At 44.3% G+C, this 18,696-nt stretch overlaps 1 protein-coding gene across 3 annotated transcripts in view; it reads right to left on the reverse strand.

Annotated features, from left to right (window-relative positions):
- Positions 1-2,599: 2,599 nt before the first annotated feature.
- Positions 2,600-18,696, reverse strand: part of LOC144162517 (peptidyl-alpha-hydroxyglycine alpha-amidating lyase 1-like) — a 30,512-nt gene continuing 14,415 nt past the window's right edge. For 2 of the 3 annotated variants that reach the window (XM_077693085.1, XM_077693083.1), the window contains exons 5-10: positions 16,974-17,175; positions 11,715-11,888; positions 9,191-9,297; positions 8,611-8,738; positions 7,707-7,798; positions 2,600-4,063 (exon numbers count right to left, since the gene is read on the reverse strand). In XM_077693085.1, coding sequence (XP_077549211.1) covers positions 8,643-8,738; positions 9,191-9,297; positions 11,715-11,888; positions 16,974-17,175 — 579 coding nt within the window. In that variant the 3' untranslated portion in view covers positions 2,600-4,063; positions 7,707-7,798; positions 8,611-8,642. The remainder of the gene's footprint in view (positions 4,064-7,706; positions 7,799-8,610; positions 8,739-9,190; positions 9,298-11,714; positions 11,889-16,973; positions 17,176-18,696) is intronic. The other variant, XM_077693084.1, reaches the window with a different exon arrangement.

Genomic DNA, 18,696 nt, shown 5'->3' on the forward strand with positions numbered 1-18,696 from the left:
GCCCAGCCAGCGGCCGGCCTGCCGGAGGTTACCTGCACACATTTCCTTCTCACAGCAGCCCTAGGAGAAAAGTGCCAATCGGAGCTCGACCAGTTCTAATTGCTGGCCAAAAGAAAATGCACCCGGCCGGCCGTATTGTCGCTTCCGCTTTATAGCTGTTGGCACATTTCGCTGGTAGGTGCAGCGTCGCCTCCGACGGAGCTATTTTGAATGTTTACAACTTACCAACAACGCATTTCACGAGGCTACTAGTTATGTCCCAGTCGGTTTGGTGGTATGTACTGTATTGTTCACAGTGAATTTGGCCGAGGTGAAATTTTGTTAAGTGTTCTTGCGTGTTTTTTAACAAGTTGAAGGCCTGTTCTTATCACCAGCTGTCCTCAACTTCTACACCAAAGAACTTTTATTTCAGCGAAGCTTTCTATGCCTTACCGGTGCCATCCAAGGTTATGCCAAAAACGCAGAGTAGGAAAGCCAACTTACGCAATGGGTTTCCACAAAGGCACCCAGGTGCCTCGAGAAAAAAATGCTTCCCACAATCAGAATCGAACCCGGGTCCATCGTGTTGTGAAGCCGACGTCTATCTGATTGCGCCAATCCAACACGTCGAAGCAGTGTGGATTTTGAGCTCGGGTTGCATGAGAGTACAGTGTACTAGAAGAGAGAGGTGCGTCGTTCAGGGCGGTCCAGGGTTCATGCAGGATTCAAATACAAGAATTCGAGGATATTCAAGGACTTTCAAGGCCCTGTCAAGGTATTTGCAAGGGTGCCGGGGAGAAAGTGTACCAAACTGTTCTACTACTGCTCTGCTCACACAAAAAACATTTGCTTCTTTATGTTTCGAAAAATGACCCTGAGGAAAACCTCTGTGGAACAACTCCACCTGTTGGAAGTGGTCAAGTTTAGTGCCACCCGCAATAACAATGAGAGCTTTACACGATACGTGTCATTTTGAGCTTTTTCGAGCTCTGCAAACGTTCTTACTACACAGTCTCGGATAGCGAGGAACATAAGTTAATACCTCCTGCCACTGTCCTCCCCTAATGCCTGCTCATGAACAAGGGGGGGTCTACTGACTCTGCCCACCGTCACACCTGTCAAAATAACGTATTCCAACAAAGCTTAGGAGCTAGACGCACTGTGTTCTCACATTCACATTCCAAACCTTGCTTATCTGTGCACATTTTTACGTCATTCTAGGATGTCAGCACCGATCGTTTTCGAAACAAATGGGAAGGGGACCTGTGTTAATTTCCCCTAGTCTGATGCGGGGCTTTCATTTCGAACGAGCCCTTGCATAAAGCAGGCCACCTGTACTCCCAAGCTGGCTTGAAATTGAAAAAGCATGTTTTTGAAGGGGGAGTGTGCAGGGCCACAGTGATAAGCCATAAAAAGCAGGTCACATATCCGGGCCTTTTTCTTTATTGCCCAAAGAATTCGAGGGTTTTCAAGGAGAAGGAAAAAAATTCGAGGCTTTCAAGGCCCTTGAAAACTGAATCCACAATTTCGAGGGTTTTTAAGGTTTTCAAGGACCTGTACGAACCCGTCCCTTTTGCGATGAAAATTTCTGCTGAGGAACTCCTGTTGTACGCAGCACCCCTGGCGGCCGCTGCTTACCAGTTGGTTTTGGAAGCTTGTTTGTTAACTTAGTCCTTATCTATCACCCTAAATAGTCTTATTTGATAATATAAAGTTATATAAAAACCATAAAATAACTGTTTTCTTTGATTTAAAAATTTATAGGTGGTGCTGGCTGTAACGGGAGTTCTCTAGGGAACGTCTGCGCTCCACACAATTTTTTCACCACAAAAGGGACCTGCACTCTCCCTTGGTTTTTCTCCCACACGACACACCTTACCTTCTAGTACACTGTAATGAGAAAGCCTCGCGTTTCAGCCATCTTTATAGTTCGATAAAAGGGGCTTTAATTTTTTGCTCTATATTCGATATTTGCACACCTGTATTATAAAGCTTTCCTTTGCAAATCAGTGCCACACCTGTGCTTTCTTATGCACGTGTTTCTGCTGTTACAACTGTTCTATTCCAGTGTGTCATACCCGGCTGCCACTGTATCTAGAGTTAGTATCTAGAGCTAGGGAATCGGCATCTTAATGCAACGCTGCAGAAACTCCCACCTCCAACGTTCCTGGGCTTCAGCAGTAAACTACGAACCTCACTGATACGTTCTCGGTTCATACAATTTCCCCGTAACTACGCCCTCAATCGTGAACACTAAAAATTCCCCATAGTACGCTTCTTACCGGATAGTGCGTTTTCACAGATTCTACACTTCTCTCTTGTTTTTTTTTTTTTTTAACTTATCAACAAGGTTCTTTTGAACGCCTTCGGTTGAAAGGAACACACTCATAGCCTGTGGTACGCCGGCAAATCTAATTCACAGTCTGTTTTTTTTTTTTTAATGTCTTCTGATGTTTTAAGATCTCGTTTAATGTCTTAGAAATCAGTGCCATCGATACTTTTTTTGCTTCTTTTTTTTTGCTCTGTATTTTTTCCCCAGATGCTAACCCAACTGATGGGCTAGTTTCTATGGTGTCTATACCTTTATTCGCCATTGGCTGTACACAATGCTTGCGAGAAATGGCATGTGGAGACACACTTTATTACTGGAACTTGGTAGGATAGGAGAATAAATTAGCAACACAGTGCATGCTGTGCACTGCTGACTCCAACAAGTACTATAGGCTTAAGTGGGAACGTGTTGGTCTTAAAACAACTTCCTTTAATTTTCAAGTAAACTTTGTGGAACTCGTAAGTCGTGCTGCTTTTTTCCCACTGATTACAAATGTCCAATTACTTTCACAGATGGTGAATTAGTTCCCAAGATAATTAGCGCATCTTTGGTCAAACAATAGACAAAACAATGTTGGTCATAAAACTGCAATCTTTAGATTTTCCGATACTGCGAACCCTGGTGAATGCAGTAAGAGAATCGTTTTTTTTGTTGTTTTATTTTTTTGGCAAGGAACGATTTTGAGTGCCCATTTCAAACACCGAAGTTTAATGAGCTCTGAAATTAGTTCCAAGCGATGCATCAAAAAACCGATTTTCTTATTGCATTCACCAGGGCTCATAGTATTGTAAAATCTAAAGATTACAGTTTTACCAACAATGCTTTGTCTATTGTTTGACCAAAGATTGCTAATCATCGCTAATTATCTTGGGAACTAATTGGCCAACTGTGAAAGTAATTGCACATTTGTAATCAGTGGGAAAAAAGCAGCCCGACTTACGAGTTCCACAAAGTTTACTTGAAAACTAAAGGAAGTTGTTTTAAGGCCAGTGTCCCCCGTTAACGGTAATTAGGCGGGTCATGAAGACAAAACACAACCTTGTTCGTTTTGAAAGAACTACACTTCAACAGATAACTCAGCTCCATTGCAGCCGTGAAAGGCGTTTTTTTAACCAAAAAAAAAAATGCACGAAATAGTGAGAAACTTTAAATTTTTCGCTGGTGATGTTATGGACAAGAGTGACGCGAGACATGACATGGGCCGTCGTTAAAAACGTAGCTATCAGTATTGTAACTACACGTTAGCATTCAAGTGATGCGATAAAACGGAACTAGAAGCCCTAGAATCACACTAGAATCACACCGTCATGTTTCTTGGTGGCGACTTTAGTCATTCGCATAAACAACATTCTGTGACGACGTACAGGAACTGTCGTAAAATGGCCATGGAGTTGTCACTGCTGAACATGTTGCCTTTAATATCTCTATTATTTGTTTCAAGTTTACGATAAAATTAATATCATTGTTATCGAGACAAAAGAGTCTCTCAAACGAGCCCAACTTGTATTTTGTCTTCATAACCTCTTTAAATAACACTCTCGCGAATACATTGACGATGCACGTGGACACACAAAGCGACGGTAAGTGTACACAATAGGTGGACGCGACTTCCATTGTAGCTGCCGTGGTGGCCAACAGGAACATTAATTAGCTGCTTTGGATGATTTGATCTTTCATGTTCCAGAGAGGAACGACTATAAATAGGAGGGGAGGAAGAATTGCACATTCTGGTGCGGTCGTGGTGCGCCAAGTCTGAAAAAGAAGGGGAAAAAATGGCCGTAAGTGAAGTTGTGCGCAAGCGGGTGAGGTAAAAGCAAACGTGGAATTTGGTGGTAGCTTGTAAGAAAGAGACGACAGTTATTACCTTAAGTGATAATAATAGAATCAGTGATGACACATAAAAAGAAAGTTCGATTCCCGGCCGCGGCGGCCGCTTTTCTGATGGAGGCGAAAAGCAAAAACGCCCGTGTGTACGAGATTTCGGCGCACGATAAAGATCCCCAGGAGGTCAAAATTAATCCGGAGCCCTCCACTACGGCGCGCCTCATCGCCTGCGTTGCGTCGGCGCGTTAAACCCCACAATCAATCAATCAATCAATCAACATAAAAAGAAAGTATTAAAAACGGTATTCCTGAAAGTATTTTTCAAACAGTGCACGATAGAAATTTAACCCCAAGTTCTGGTCCTTGCGTTGGAGTTGTCGAATTGGAATTGTGGAGGCCAATCAACCGGGGATACATTCAAATTTCGTTTTCTATTGTCTTTTTTTAAAGAACGATACAAGAGTGGAACCTGCTACCAGGTTACATTTGGTCCTCATCGATAAATCATTTTCCGATGCTTATTGAAACTCACGTTTAAACAAGAATTCTTTGCTTAGTTTTGCTTTTGTGTGTGCGCCCCATCCTACAGTCCCCACTTATTGGCTGTATAACAGTGGTTTTCTTATTCCCTGTATATTGGCGTCTACAGGATTGGCCACTTCTGCACTGACTGCAATTGCATTTTCTTTCTCATTCTAGTGCGCATTATATCGAATTACAATGTGTGTATGTGAGTGTTTCTTTTCTTTCTTTTTTCCATTCCCTCAAATGCTGATCTCCCACTCGCAACTTTGTATTTTTTATCAGCTCCTGCTATAGTCCTTAAAGGGCTGCGGTAGTACAAATAAAAAATAAAATAAAACAAATAAACAATGCCTATTTGAAAAAAAAAAACCTTCCATAAAGAATAGCCTCAGTTCGTACTGACCAGCAGTAATCCAGTAACTTGTGCAGTGAGCTCCTTACATGTGTCTTATTAGTTACGTTGGCCTGGGTATTTCTGATTTTTTTTACCACTTATAAAAATACCATTTATCTAAATTAGTACTTGCACTGTTCTTGTGGTGTTTCCATCAGCTTTCGCAAAAAAATTCCAATATTTTTGGTGAGAAGGAAATCTTTTTTAAAGAAAGTAGGGAACCAGCACTACAGACTGTCAAAAAAAAAAAAAGAAAGCTGCTTGAGCGCTTTTAATTACAAATCAGTTAAAAACAAACCAGCAATACTTCTATCACTTTGAGCACTTCTGCTAGGCATGGTCAGAACAAGAACACCAGAGATGGTCTCTCAGAAGAGCAATGCCACAAGTCAGTCCAATCAGAACAACGCCCAAATGCAAAAAAAAGGAAAAACTGGCTGTGTATCTGCTTCTTTCGTTGCAAATCTTGACAAAAGACGATATTCAACTCGCCCCCCCTGGCAAGTAAATGCATCCCTTATCTTTACCCCTCATCTCTCCAGGCGTTCCTCTCCCGTCTCAGTCCTCCCAAGATAACACGCTAGAGGTTTGCTCAAGTCAATTTAAATTTACTGTGTTCCACTGCTCCAGGCCCGGTGCCTCGATGCCAGCGCTGCCGACCAGCGGAGACAAGCGTGAATCGAGGCACGGAGTGAATGTTATTTTCTGCAGTTGATTTGGTATTTCATTTGCTACCGCAAAAACCAAGCATTTATGAATTTTTTAATAAAGGAACACTACTAATATCACTTATGTATTGATTTTCTGCCTCATATTTGCGTAATCTTTTTGTTCTGGTTCAACAATGTTAACAAGTATGAACACTGCCACCGGACTTAGACGTTTAGATTTGGCTGTGGGTATATAAACCTATTCTGCAACTTCTGTTTCACTTTTGCCGGATGGCTGAATTGAGGGTCAGACAGACAGACAGACAGGCCGAAATTTCTGCGTTCAAGTAGCCCAAGAAGTTTACACTACCTTCTTCAAAATTCAAATCTTGAGGGTTTAACGCAACGAAACTACACCTAGAACGTAGCTTCACACCAAGGAGAGGGCTCACAAGAGGCTTTACACCAAGGAGATGACTCACACCAAGGAGAGGGCTCCGGATTACTTTTGACTAGTGGGGGATGTTCAACTGGTGCCAAAACCTCAACACACGGGCGTTTTTGTTTTTCGCGTTCATCGGAAAAGCAGCCACCACGGCAGGGATCAAACTGGTGCCCTTGGGCTCGGCAGCGCAACGTCTAATGCTCGCATGCAAAGGATGCCTTTTGTTGCCTCTGTTCTGCATGAAGCTACGTTACAGCGCACGAAACAGGCAAACTTTTCCTGGAATCCAACAGACATGATAGGAACTCTCGACGTTCCATTTTGTGACGATACGATACGAGCATCGGTCACAAATGCAAGCACGCAATGGGCTTTCAAAGGAGCTCTGCTTACACCTTTGGTGCGGCATCTTGGTGCAGAGAATCAGCGGTGGCACCTCATACCACCCCCTAACCTTATTTCCACACAGCAGAGAAGGAAGCGAGGCTCTTGAAGAAATGAACATTCATTGAAGCGAATTTCTGCTCCGCAATATACTTAAGGCGGGACACTGCTCTAAAAACAGCTCCTCTTAATTTTCAAGTAAACTCAGTGAAACTTGCCAGCCTTGCTACTTTTTTCACACTGATTTTCAAGTATGCCACTATTTTTTCAATTGGTCAATTAGTTGCCGAGATAATTAGAGATAATTAGCCATTTTTGGAGGAACGATAGACAAAACAGTGTTAGTCATAAAACTGTAATCTTTATATGTTCCAATACTTCAAACCCTTTTGAGTGCAATAATCGATGCAGTTTTTTTATGTATTGCTTGTAACTAATTTCGCAGCTCATTAAACTTTGGTGGCACCAGTGGCAGGGAACCATTTTGAGTGACCATTTCAAACACCAAAGTTTAATGAGCCGTAAAATTAGTTCCAAGAGGTGCATCAAAAAAAAAAAAAAACAATTCTCTTATTGCACTCACCAGGATTCATTAGAACATATAAAGATTACAGTTTCCTGCAGTAGGCTTTCCAAGTAGGCTTTCCTGCGTGTTTTGAGCAACAAAGGGTGCCAAAAATGACTAGGTATCTCTAATTATCTTGGGAACTAATTGACTGACTCAAAAAATAGTGGCATACTTGAAATGAGTGGGGGAAAAGCAGCAAGACTGGCAAGTTTTACAGAGTTTACTTCGAAATTAAAAGAAATAGTTTTAAGAGCCATGTCCCCCCTTAAAGAAAGCACTCGCATCGAAGCAGCCACCAACCAAGCAACAGGCGCAGTAGAGCATCGGCGAATGAAATGTTGCGGCATTTTCTGTGAGACTTTATCTCCACGTTTTTTTTCTGGAACAGTCCAATTAGGTTGAGAACAGCGGCGATTAGAGAAAAAACGTTCCACTCCACTGACAAAAGGGCGATTCCCCTCTCCCCACTGAATAAGATATCCTGCGGGGCATACGAAAGAAAAGAAAGGGAAGATGTGCCTCGCTTTGGACACAGATAAAAGACAGCTGGTAACAAAACACAAGGCATGGTTCGCGACAGTATTGCGCTCACACAGTGGACGTACCTTGGCATCCCTGCGTGCTCGATGAATTCCAGGCAGGGAAAACCAGATGACAGGAGAGATCTGTGCCAAAGAAGCAGGAAAGGAGGCCCAAGCTGTGGGGAGGGAAAACAGTCGCAGTTACCGGCATCTTGAGAGGTGCCAGCATGGAAGTTGCAAAATGCGCGATTTAAAGCAGCAGTTTTCAGCCGTGAACCCGCCACAAAAACACTCAGGTCTCTCAAAGAAGTGCTCTGGGAACAACACTCCTTCTTCAAGTCTGAAGAGGGTGAGGTCCGTATAGAATAACGCAAATGGTGGTCACAAGCGCCGGGGTCATGCGGTGCCTAGCCAACAGCTATTACCGTATTTTCGCACGTATAACCCACCCCTGCATATAATCCACACCCCCACTTTCAGACTGCCAAAAAAAAAAAAAAATCCTTGCGTATTGCCCGCACTTTTGATACAGGAAAGGCTGCACCAAAGCTACTGCTCAAGCAACACATCACATACTATGTAGACAGAAAGAGCATATATTCAGCAAGTAGAGTAGACTGACTGCAAGGCGGAAGTCACAATTCACTAATAAAATTCAGTTGTTAGAATGCGCTTGCCTATGTTTTTTCTTCCCTGTCCTTGTATGTTTTGTGCAATCACTGCCATTGAACGTTTAGTCAGTGTTGCTGCGTAGGAGCTTCTCGGCACAACGCGCATTACCGTAAAGCTGCACTAAAGGAAAAACCCCGCGTATTATCCGTACCCCTACTTTGCCACTGAAAGTTTCGCATTGTTTGGTGCGGGTTATACGCGCGAAAATACAGTATGCATAAGACGAAGCAAAGAACCAAACGCGAAACACCAACGTCTCTGAGAATGGTTAGGAGTTAAACCGAAAAAGTTGTAAGACAGCATTTGCAAGACATACCGCTGTGCAGAGTACGGCTCGTGGAGAGGTGCTCAGTGGAACCTGTACACTTTGCGGGGGCTGTCCAGGTCAGCCACGTAGACTGCGTCGGAGCTCACAGCGACGGCATGTGGCTGCACAAAGGCGTCCTGCAAAGGCAGACAGGCTTGTGTTCTAGGGCCATGGAGACAGAATACAACTTTGTTTAAGGGGGGCTCTTAAAAAAACTTCTTCAATTTTTAAGTAAACTCTGCAAAACTGGTCAGCCTTGCTGCTTTTCCCCCACTGATTTCAAATATGGCATTATCTTTTGAGTAAGTCAATTAGTTCTGAAGATAAATGCAGATAATTAGCAATTTTTGGAGGAACAATACACAAAACAGTGTTAGTAGTAAAACTGCAATCTTCATATTCCTAATTACTACGAACACTGGTGAATGCACTACAGGAAGCAGTTTCTTGATGCTCCGCTTGTAACTAATATTACAGCTCATTAAACTTTGATGGCACCAGTGGCAAGGAACCATTTCGAATGCCCATTTCAAACACTGAAGTTTAGGTTGGCAGACAACTCCGGGATCTGATGGATTGAAGCACTGACCACAGTCGGATAGAAGAGCTCTGGATTGGCCCCTGGCTGTAGACGCAGCCGGAATGCGGATGACTGGTTGCCAGTCAGCGTCTGTACACCGTACACAGTCTGGGGTCCTGCACAAAACATCAGGCTCAGACCATGGGAAAAACTCGTTCAAATATGGCTATTGGATTTGGAATCGGTTTCCAACACCAACAGTTAGTGAATGCAATCCTCTTTTGAGTTTCAAGGGATGCTAGAAACACATTTCAAAACCCTCTTAATGTATGCGTGTTACTTGTTGTGTAACTAGATTTTTAAAATGTTTTCTGCACTGTAATCACACTCTCTGAATATTGTTCTGTTATTAGGTGTTGTGAAACCAGTTTCTTTATTTATTTACTGTGATCACAGTTTTTGAATTGTTCTGGTATCAGTTATTATGTAACCACTTTTTTTGTTAAGTGCGAATGCACTTTATAAGCGACCCTGAATTCCGTTGACCGCCGTCCGTCCACATAGCAACAGCTGCGGGTGCGCGCGCTCCTCATCTTCCTTGGCAACGGGGGGAGATGGCACATACCCACGTGGGGGATTGGCCAGGAATCTCCTCGTCTTCCTTGGCAACGGGGGGAGATGGGCGCGCGCTGCCTGGCTGCTGACATGGCACATACCCACGTGGGGGATTGGCCAGGAATCGGGCGTGAGAAGGGCTAATGCACCCGCTTAAAGGAGTACTGACACGAAATTTCAAAGCTGAGATCCGCTCTAGCAATCAAGTACAACGACAACACAAATAGGTGTCTGTGAATAAATGCATCTTTCTTTCTTTGTAGTTGTGTGTGTGTGTGTGATCTCTCTTTCGCGAACATTACCGAACCGCGCAAATTCAACTCGTGCATTCGCACTTTCACATTCTTCCCCTCGGGGAAATGCGGGGAATTTTTTATAACATTACGAAACTGTAATCACACTTTTTGAATTGTTCTCCTATTACTAGTTGTTCTGTAACCAGCTTTCTTCATTGTTATTATTGCAATGTAATCACGCTTTTTTAATTATATCCTGCTTTGTGTCCTTTGTTCGGCCACTGCCTTTGTGTATGCTTTGTTCGAAATCCTCCCCTCCATCCCCCTATGTAAACAGGAAAAAAGAGAACGGTCATGCGACCCACTAGCTCATTTCCCGCACTACAACCTACGACGTATTAAAAGGACAGCTGAGCGCATGGCTGAGGCTGGCAAAAGCAAACGCATGTTATGCAGGGTTATAAGCTTGCAGGATGAGCTATTTGAACTTTAATTTAGGGCAAATTCTTTTTGTAGCAGTAAGGATGGAGGGGTGAACAATGAAAGTTACGAACGAACACGTAAACATCGAAGAAGTTAGTGTGGCACTTTGCTGGCTGACACTTCCTAACACAGCCGTCGCATGCGTTTGACTTGTCCGACACAACATAAACGAACTGACATAAGTGGCACGGTCACTTACATGACCATGTTTGTTATACACTCACAGAGCTCTATTTTTCATTAAGATGACAATTTGTGTTCCTTTATTAATTTCAAGTTGTTCCTCGTAAATTTTTAGGCAGTTTTTTTTGTCTTGTTTATCCACTCCCTTATGTTGCATTTGCACTGCATCAGTGCTGCTGCTGTTAAAAACCGTCACTTCTGACTTTCAGTGCTAGCTGAAGCCTGTGGTGCTGCACAGAAAAATATTTGTGACCGATTTGTGCCCTCCTCTTGGGCCACTGATTCATATGGTCAAATGCTTAATTAACTGCTGCAGGGAATTGGGCTGCACACTGCGCAAAGTGCAATTATGAAGGCGTGTTTGATAAGACCACTACTCCGTCAAGGTCAAAAGTTGCACTCACAAGGAGATTTATGAAGGATTTTCAATGCTGTCTGGGTGCAAAGCAGAGTGTGTTCACTTCCTTTCTAACGCACTCCGCACATGTGAGATGCAATTTTTTTTTTAAATAACTGCGAATGTATCGTCCTTCAGACATAGCAACCGCCTCTACCCTTTTCCCTCTTTTGGCGCCGTTGTTCTTTCAAGTTTTTCAAAGCGAAGCTTTCTATTCTTCACTGATGGCACCCTTTGTTGCTCAAAACACGCAGGAAAGCCTACTTGGAAAGCCTACTGCAGGAAAGTATGCTTTAGGAAAGCCTATTTGACGCAGCGGGTTCCCAAAATGATGGTGAGGATGATAATCGGAGGCACATTGAGCACCTCCCGGAAAAGAAAAAAAAAAAAGCTGTGGTTAGAATCGAACTGGGTCCCAGGCATTATGAAGCTGACTTCTATCCGACTGCGCCATTTTGATGCGGTCGAAGCAGTTTGGATGTTGGACTTCAAATTCGACCCTGGTTGTGTCAGAGAAAGCTTCATGTTTTAGCCATCTCTTTGTTAAGAAGAAGGAGCTTCGATTTTTTTTCCTGCTCCATTTGTAACAAACCGTCGTCAGTGCGCAGTCTTTGCATCAAGCGTGCGTGTTCTTGTCTCCAGTGCAGCCCTGTGTCACACCCAGTGCAATTACTCGTACCTGCGGCGGCGATGGCGTACACCCGGTGCCGTAGGGGGAAGGCCATCACGAGGTCACCCAGGCCGGGACCGCCGCCCGCCCAGTAGCAGAGGACGCGGCGGCGCTCTCGATCGGCCACGCACACCACGTTCAGGGCTGGCATGTACGCCACGCTGTGCGGCACCAGCATCCGCTCTGGATGCAGAGGGAGGGGGCGTTTGAGCAGAAGCAAAGGCCTCAGCTTTATCGTGAGGGGTTTCCATTGGGCGCCACAGGACGTCAAGAAGGGACACAATAACTGAAGCTTTCATTGAAAAGGGGGGAGCATACCGTATTGTGGCACGTATAACCCGCCCCTGCATATAACCCGCACTCCCAGTTTCCGTCAATGAATAAAACAAATACATCCCCCCGTATTGCCTGCATATTTTATACGCAAGAGGATGGACCAAAGCTACTACTCAAGCAACATTACACATTTGTTTATGCAAAAGAACTTACCCAGCTGACTATGTAACTAAATGACTTGCCGCATGCGTTTTTTCAGGTTGGTAATATTGTTGAGCTGTGTGCAAAATAAGCGCTGTCAATGGGACAACAGTGGCTTAGTCGCTGTTACTGCTGTAGGGGCATCACGGCCCAACGCGCATAGCAATGAAGCTGCACCAAAGGAAATACCTCGCATATAATCTGCACCTCTACTTCACCCCTGAAATTTTTGCATTTTTGGTGCGGGTTATATGTGCGAAAATTCGGTATATTGCACCAACAAAGCAAACTTAATAAGTGCACTTGAAGTTCCCAATCTTCCCCACTAATGGCCATTTAAGGTTAGGAACTTCAAGTGTACTTGTTAAGTTTGCTTTGGAGATGCATGCTCACCCCTTTTCAATAAAAGCTTCAGTTGTTAGTGAGTGATGTTTCCGCGACCCTGCTTTGCGGCCTGTTGCTGTGCGCTGTGCATGAAGAATGTCTAAATACCAGCTAGCCCACCAATCAACACCAGTCCTTGAAATTCGCTTATTTGGTGTTTGATAGCCCGTGGCTGTGCCTAGCTATTTTGCCCTCACTTCAAGGGGAGCATCTGTTTTTTTTGTTGTTGTTGTTGTTTTGTTACGTAGCACTCAGTAGTTTTGTTTGATATCTTATATGCAATCTGTTCGTCACACATGTGGACTGTTCTGGAGAGAGAGAGAGTAAATGTTTATTGAAAAGGAGAAGAGGTTGGCCTTAGAAAACTATCTTGGGCCTCTGGGGGTAGGGTACTGGGGATAAAAAGAGAAAGGAATGAATATAGAACGTATGGGAAATGACAACGAAATCTACAAGCCAACCATGTAAAAGAAGTAAAACCAATAAACGTCTCACATACAGCGGGGCGCTGAATCAGATGATTACGGTCCACTTTTCAGCACATGATTATCGTCCATAAAAGAGACATTACACCGCAGTGTGTTAAATTTTGTCGCAACCTAGACCCGAGAATGCAGGAAGGAGTCACATAGAAATCTAAGCGGGGCTTTAACGGCTACGCTTTGTTTCCTGTTGTCGGCCCACGTGCCCAGAATATTTTGTTCTAGGTTGGCCAACGATGTTCCCAGACTGGAAAATGTTTCTGGGAAGGGCTGCATTTCAACATAAAAGCACGCAGATGAAACAACACGGCATTCGAGAGACAGAGAGAAAACTAATTTTATTGTTACTTCTCTCTTTCTCCAATGCGACATCATTTGGTCCTTGGTTCACAAACCCTCGACTAAGCACCTTTTAAGCCTGTTTTTCTAGTTAGTATTTGGGGTGCGCAGAAGTTCATTCAAATAAATGTCAATTACCACAAGCATTTTGCATCGCTCTTGACTGTGTCACAATACGCTGGTTCAGAACTCATCTCTTGGTTTTTAAAATACGCGTCCCGGGAACCCGTGAGTGCTTTTTGTAAAGTTGCTATAACAATGCAAGATGACAAAAGCATGGGGCAGCTGTGACTTTTCAGACTTCTTGCACGTATAGGCTGGCCCAAAGTGGGGACGGCGAATACTATCCGCTTCTGCTTCACACATCTGCGTAATGTACGTCTTTACCGCATAATAAAACCCTTACCGACCTTGGGCCTAGAATGGATCGATTTGCCTCTGACCTTGCACACTCTACTTCTGTCCACACCTTTATTTGGCTCCTGCAAACAACCCACACCCCCAAGTTCCGCCCAGGGTGAAAGAAAAAGAATTACCGTATTTTCGCAGGTGTCACCCGCCCCTGCATATTATCTGCACCCCGACTTTCCGCCGACGAATGAAATAAATATATCCTCGAGTATTGCCCCCATATTTTATACATAAGAGGATGGACAAAAGCTACTACTCCAGCAACATCACACATTTGCAGGGGTGAGACAGCTGAGTCAGATTTGGGAGCAGTTTTTGGAGCAGTGAAATCTCGATTTTGGACAAATAAAGATGTTTTCTCTCTCTCGATTTTGGTGCAGAGGAACCTTGATTTGGAGCAGAACAACATTTATGTCACCTTAGGAGCTTAAAAAAATCAAATTTTTGGGAACTCACAGGGGAAAAGTGCACTTTTTAATCGGTTTTGAATGTACAGTGTGTTGCGACGATAACTGGAACACTTTAAAAATTTTTCCTGAGCGATCCGCCGCTGTGTTCGCGCTCAAACTTCACACAAAGGTCGCATTTTGTGGTCTATTTTGTTTGACACCGGGAACAACAACGGTAGTTACCTGTTTATTCTGTAAATAAATAAAAACTATTTTCGCCTATGGGAAAATGGCGGCGATTTGGATGTGCGAGCCCGAAAACCGGGTTTTCTGATCGTCTGTTAGCTCATTTTTAGGTGCATTTTCTGATCGTCTGCTGCACCATTTGGCTCCGTACGTGAATCCCAAACATGCGTTTCACTCTGCAGGTGGTTCCGTCATTCCAACATCAACTTGCGCTGGCTCGCACGTCCAAATCAGCGGTCATTTTCCCATAGGCGAAAATCGTTTTTATTTATTTTCAGAATAAACAGGTAAGTACCGTTGTTGTTCCCGGTGTCAAACAAAATAGACCACAAAATGCGACCTTTGTGTGAAGTTTGAGCGCGAACACAGCGGCGGATCGCTCAGGAAAAATTTTTAAAGTGTTCCAGTTATCGTCGCAACACCCTGTACACATACACTGAAATAGCATGTCAATAAAGCTTTTTCTACCAGAGTATCACAAGATACGAACTGCGCTACCTTTTTACAAACCATTTTCAAGAAATCCTTAAGCTCTATGCATAGATAGCGTTAGAGTTCCGTTGAAATTATCGAATTGAAAAATTACGCAATCATAAGGAATTTTTATTATCATGTAAATGCCGAAATTGTTATTTTTGTAATCCCAGACTCGGCTTTACGCCAAATTTTGTGCAAAGCGAGGTGACAGTCGTCGCACCCCACCAGCCCTCCCATTTCAATCCCCAAGGTGCACGTTCACATGATCGTAATTTGAGTAACGTTGGTATGTTTAGCCTCCTCCTTCTGGGCATTAAATTTCACTTCAGATAAACGAACCATAATTACTAGCGTGCAATATTAGCCCGTCCCGCTATCGGACACTGCTTGAACATTTTGCGCCGATATAGCCTGCGCCGCCACTTCTGCATGCAGTGTCGATCGTTCCATTCCCGCTGCTCGCAAGCTCGCTGTCAACGGCAGCAATAGCTCGGCGTTTTATAACACTGCAATGGGTCAGAAATTTCACTTCAAGCACACACCGCACGTCAAACTCAAGGCCAAAATGCGGTGAATTCGAGGGTGCCATGTTGTTATTGATGAACTCCCGCCTTAGGAGTCCCACAACAGTCCAAACGACTAAATGTAAACCCAGCCACCACCATAACTAAAACCAAGGTAGAAATCAGTGAAGAGCACTATGCCTGAACCACAATTAACAACTTCGCCCGGCGGCCACGTTTTCACATCTTCACCACACCAAGATTGCGGCGCCCAGTAATGTCGTTCCGGAGGTACGGCGTTCGAAAAATTGCCGTTTTTTTCATCAACTTGCACAAATAGTTTGACGCCTCAGTACACATAAGTATTTTTTTACATGACTTTGCAATGGTTTTCGATAGAAAAACTTTAAAAACGCACAGAATATAACATCTGCAACCTGACACTATGACTTCCGAAAAAATTCTCTCGGGGACAACACATAAGTATTTTTTTACATGACTTTGCAATGGTTTTCGATAGAAAAACTTTAGAAACGCACAGAATATAACATCTGCAACCTGACACTGTGACTTCCGTAAAAATTCTCTCGGGGACAATTTTATGCAGGTTTTATTGAATGATCAATCAATTAAACCTTTACAAAGAGCATCACCTTGGGGGTGCTGGAAAATTATACCGTCAGTAAGCATTTTTCCCCACCGAAACTAACGAAAGGGTTATAATCCTTGGCTCTCAGACTGTTTTGGAGCAGTTTGGCGCAATTTTTGCAAGTTTCGAGCTTTTGGAGCAGCCTTGCGCAGAAATACAAATTTGTATCAAATCTGCGCACTATGTGCAGCTGTCTCATCCCTGCATTTGTTTATGCAAGAAAACTTACCTAGCTGACTATGTAACTAGATGACTTGCCACATACATTTTTTGGGGTTGGTGTATTGTTGAGCTGTGTGCGCAAAATAAGCAGCTTCAATGGGATAACTGTGGCTTAGTTGCTATTACTGCTGCGGGGGCATCACGGCCCAATACGCATTGCGGTGAAGCTGCACCGAAGGAAATACCTCGCATACAATCTGCACCTCTTCTTCACCCTTGAAATTTTCGCAGCTTTGGTGGGGGTTATACGCGCGAAAATACGGTATTCCCGTGTACTACTACCACCATTACTGACCGTGCAATGCAACTTTCGCAAAAAACAAAAGGACTAGCAAACAAGTCTGTCATGCTTTTTCATACAACAAACGTATCATCAGTCATCAGATTCATTGATCACCATCAGATTCGGTGATAAGATTTATTTCAAAGTCAACCACGTGACTTGGAAAGGTTCAACACACATAGCTGCAACAGAATGACATCTTCGTAAACCAAACAGCCTACAGCCGCATTCCTGGGCATGTGCCGTGAAATGAAGTAATGGGCCCATCAACGTACGGTTACGCTCTCTGATCCCAACGTCAATGCAGTGGCCCTTTTCCACATTCAATTAGTGCTGTGCAGGCAAAATGTGTGTTTCCTAAGCTACCGCCTTCTTGGCCGCATTGCGGTTTCAAAAGTGAACCCACCTTGGAGGCCGATGTCAGTGAGGTGGGAGCCGTCCTTGTGGAAGACCGCGATCCGACGGTTGCAGTAGCCATCGCTGACAAATATCCGGCCCCGCGGCCCGACAGCTACGGCCGTCGGCTGGCAGAAGCGCTCTGGCCCGCCGCCCGGCCGGAAGGCCTGGCCCAACGCCATCACCGGCTGCCGCTCGCGGAACTTGAACACCTGAACACGAGTGGCACAATTGTCTGTGCGCCGTGTGCAGCAAAACACGACACGGGCGGCAGTCACGAAACGTGTGTGCCGCGTACACAACTGAATCGCTCCCATAGAGTTTCATACTAATCTGTTGTTGCAGCTGCAAGGCGTCATGGGCAGAGTTCTTCAGTATACACCATTTGCAAAACTCTGCGTTAGAGTCTGTGCTGTGCGAGCCCCACTGCCTCAATGAAGCTGAGGGACGAGTGTGTGGGCACATTGGCACCCAGCTTGGGACATAAACTGGACTCTGATACCAACATTCACTTATAGCAATATTGCCTGTTCCCTTCCAGCTATTTGTAAATTGTTTTAGTTATTCTTTTTTCCAAGCATTGTCGGTACTTGGAACAAGCTAAATGGTTCCTTGCAAGAAAAACCGGATGAACATATTGTGAAGAAATTGCCTAACCGCATTATGCAATACGTTTCAAATGCATTGTATGTCCGTTGTTGTTTGATGTATTATCTGATGTACTACTCACTCCTGCTATGCCTTGTGCATTTGGACATCACTACATGTAAATAAATAGATAAATAGATAAAGTACTATACTGTCACAGCTCCAGGCTTGAATTCAAAAAGAAAAAAAAATCAGTGAAGAAGGTCGTGGACTGACACGCTGAGGCTTATCCACACCATGCAGCTGTCTTGCCATCATCAGTGAACATTGGCACGAGACGTTTGCCAAGGAAAAGTGTGAGCTCCTTGGCCACGGCTCGCCAGTTTATTATGGACGAAAAACAAAAAAAGAAGCTAGCACTTCATGCACAGGCCTCTACTCAGACAAATGCGCCGCTTGGTCATAATGCTCCAGCCATTTTGCCATGAGACCAACAGTTGATTGATTTGATTGATTGATTGATTGTGGGGGTTTTACGCGCCGACGCAACGCAGGCGATGAGGCGCGCCGTAGTGGAGGGCTCCGGATTAATTTTGACCACCTGGGGATCTTTAACGTGCGCCGAAATCTCGTACACACGGGCGTTTTTGCTTTTCGCCTCCATCAGAAAAGCGGCCGCCGCGGCCGGGAATCGAACCCGCGACCTCGTGCTCAGCAGCGCAACGCCTTAGCCACTGAGCCACCGCGGCGGGTGAGACCAACAGTTACACGACAGAGTCTGACAAAGGGTACCACATGCTACAGGAGATACCACATGATGTGTTTGGTCTGCTCATTTTCAACAATGCCAACGACCCTGTCTTTGAGGAATGCCCGCAGCTCGATCAGGTTGAATGGAAAACACCGCATTTTGGACCTTCGCACCTCATCTAAGAATCTCACAATGATAGCCGCAGTGAATTCGAAGCTCCTGGCCACATGAACGTGTGCTAAGGATTTCAAGAAAAGATTTCCGCAGCTCAAACCCCTGAAGCACTGGCAAACCAGGGAATTCACCCGGGGCCTTTGTACTGCACTGAGGTTTCCATTCTTCCTTACAATGAGAATAATAAAAAGGAAGGAATATTTCTCTGAAAGGGATAAGC

The sequence above is a fragment of the Haemaphysalis longicornis genome, unplaced genomic scaffold, assembly GCF_048455015.1.
Source record: "Haemaphysalis longicornis isolate Haplotype H1 unplaced genomic scaffold, Haemaphysalis longicornis Haplotype H1 scaffold_12, whole genome shotgun sequence".
NCBI lineage: Eukaryota > Metazoa > Arthropoda > Arachnida > Ixodida > Ixodidae > Haemaphysalis > Haemaphysalis longicornis.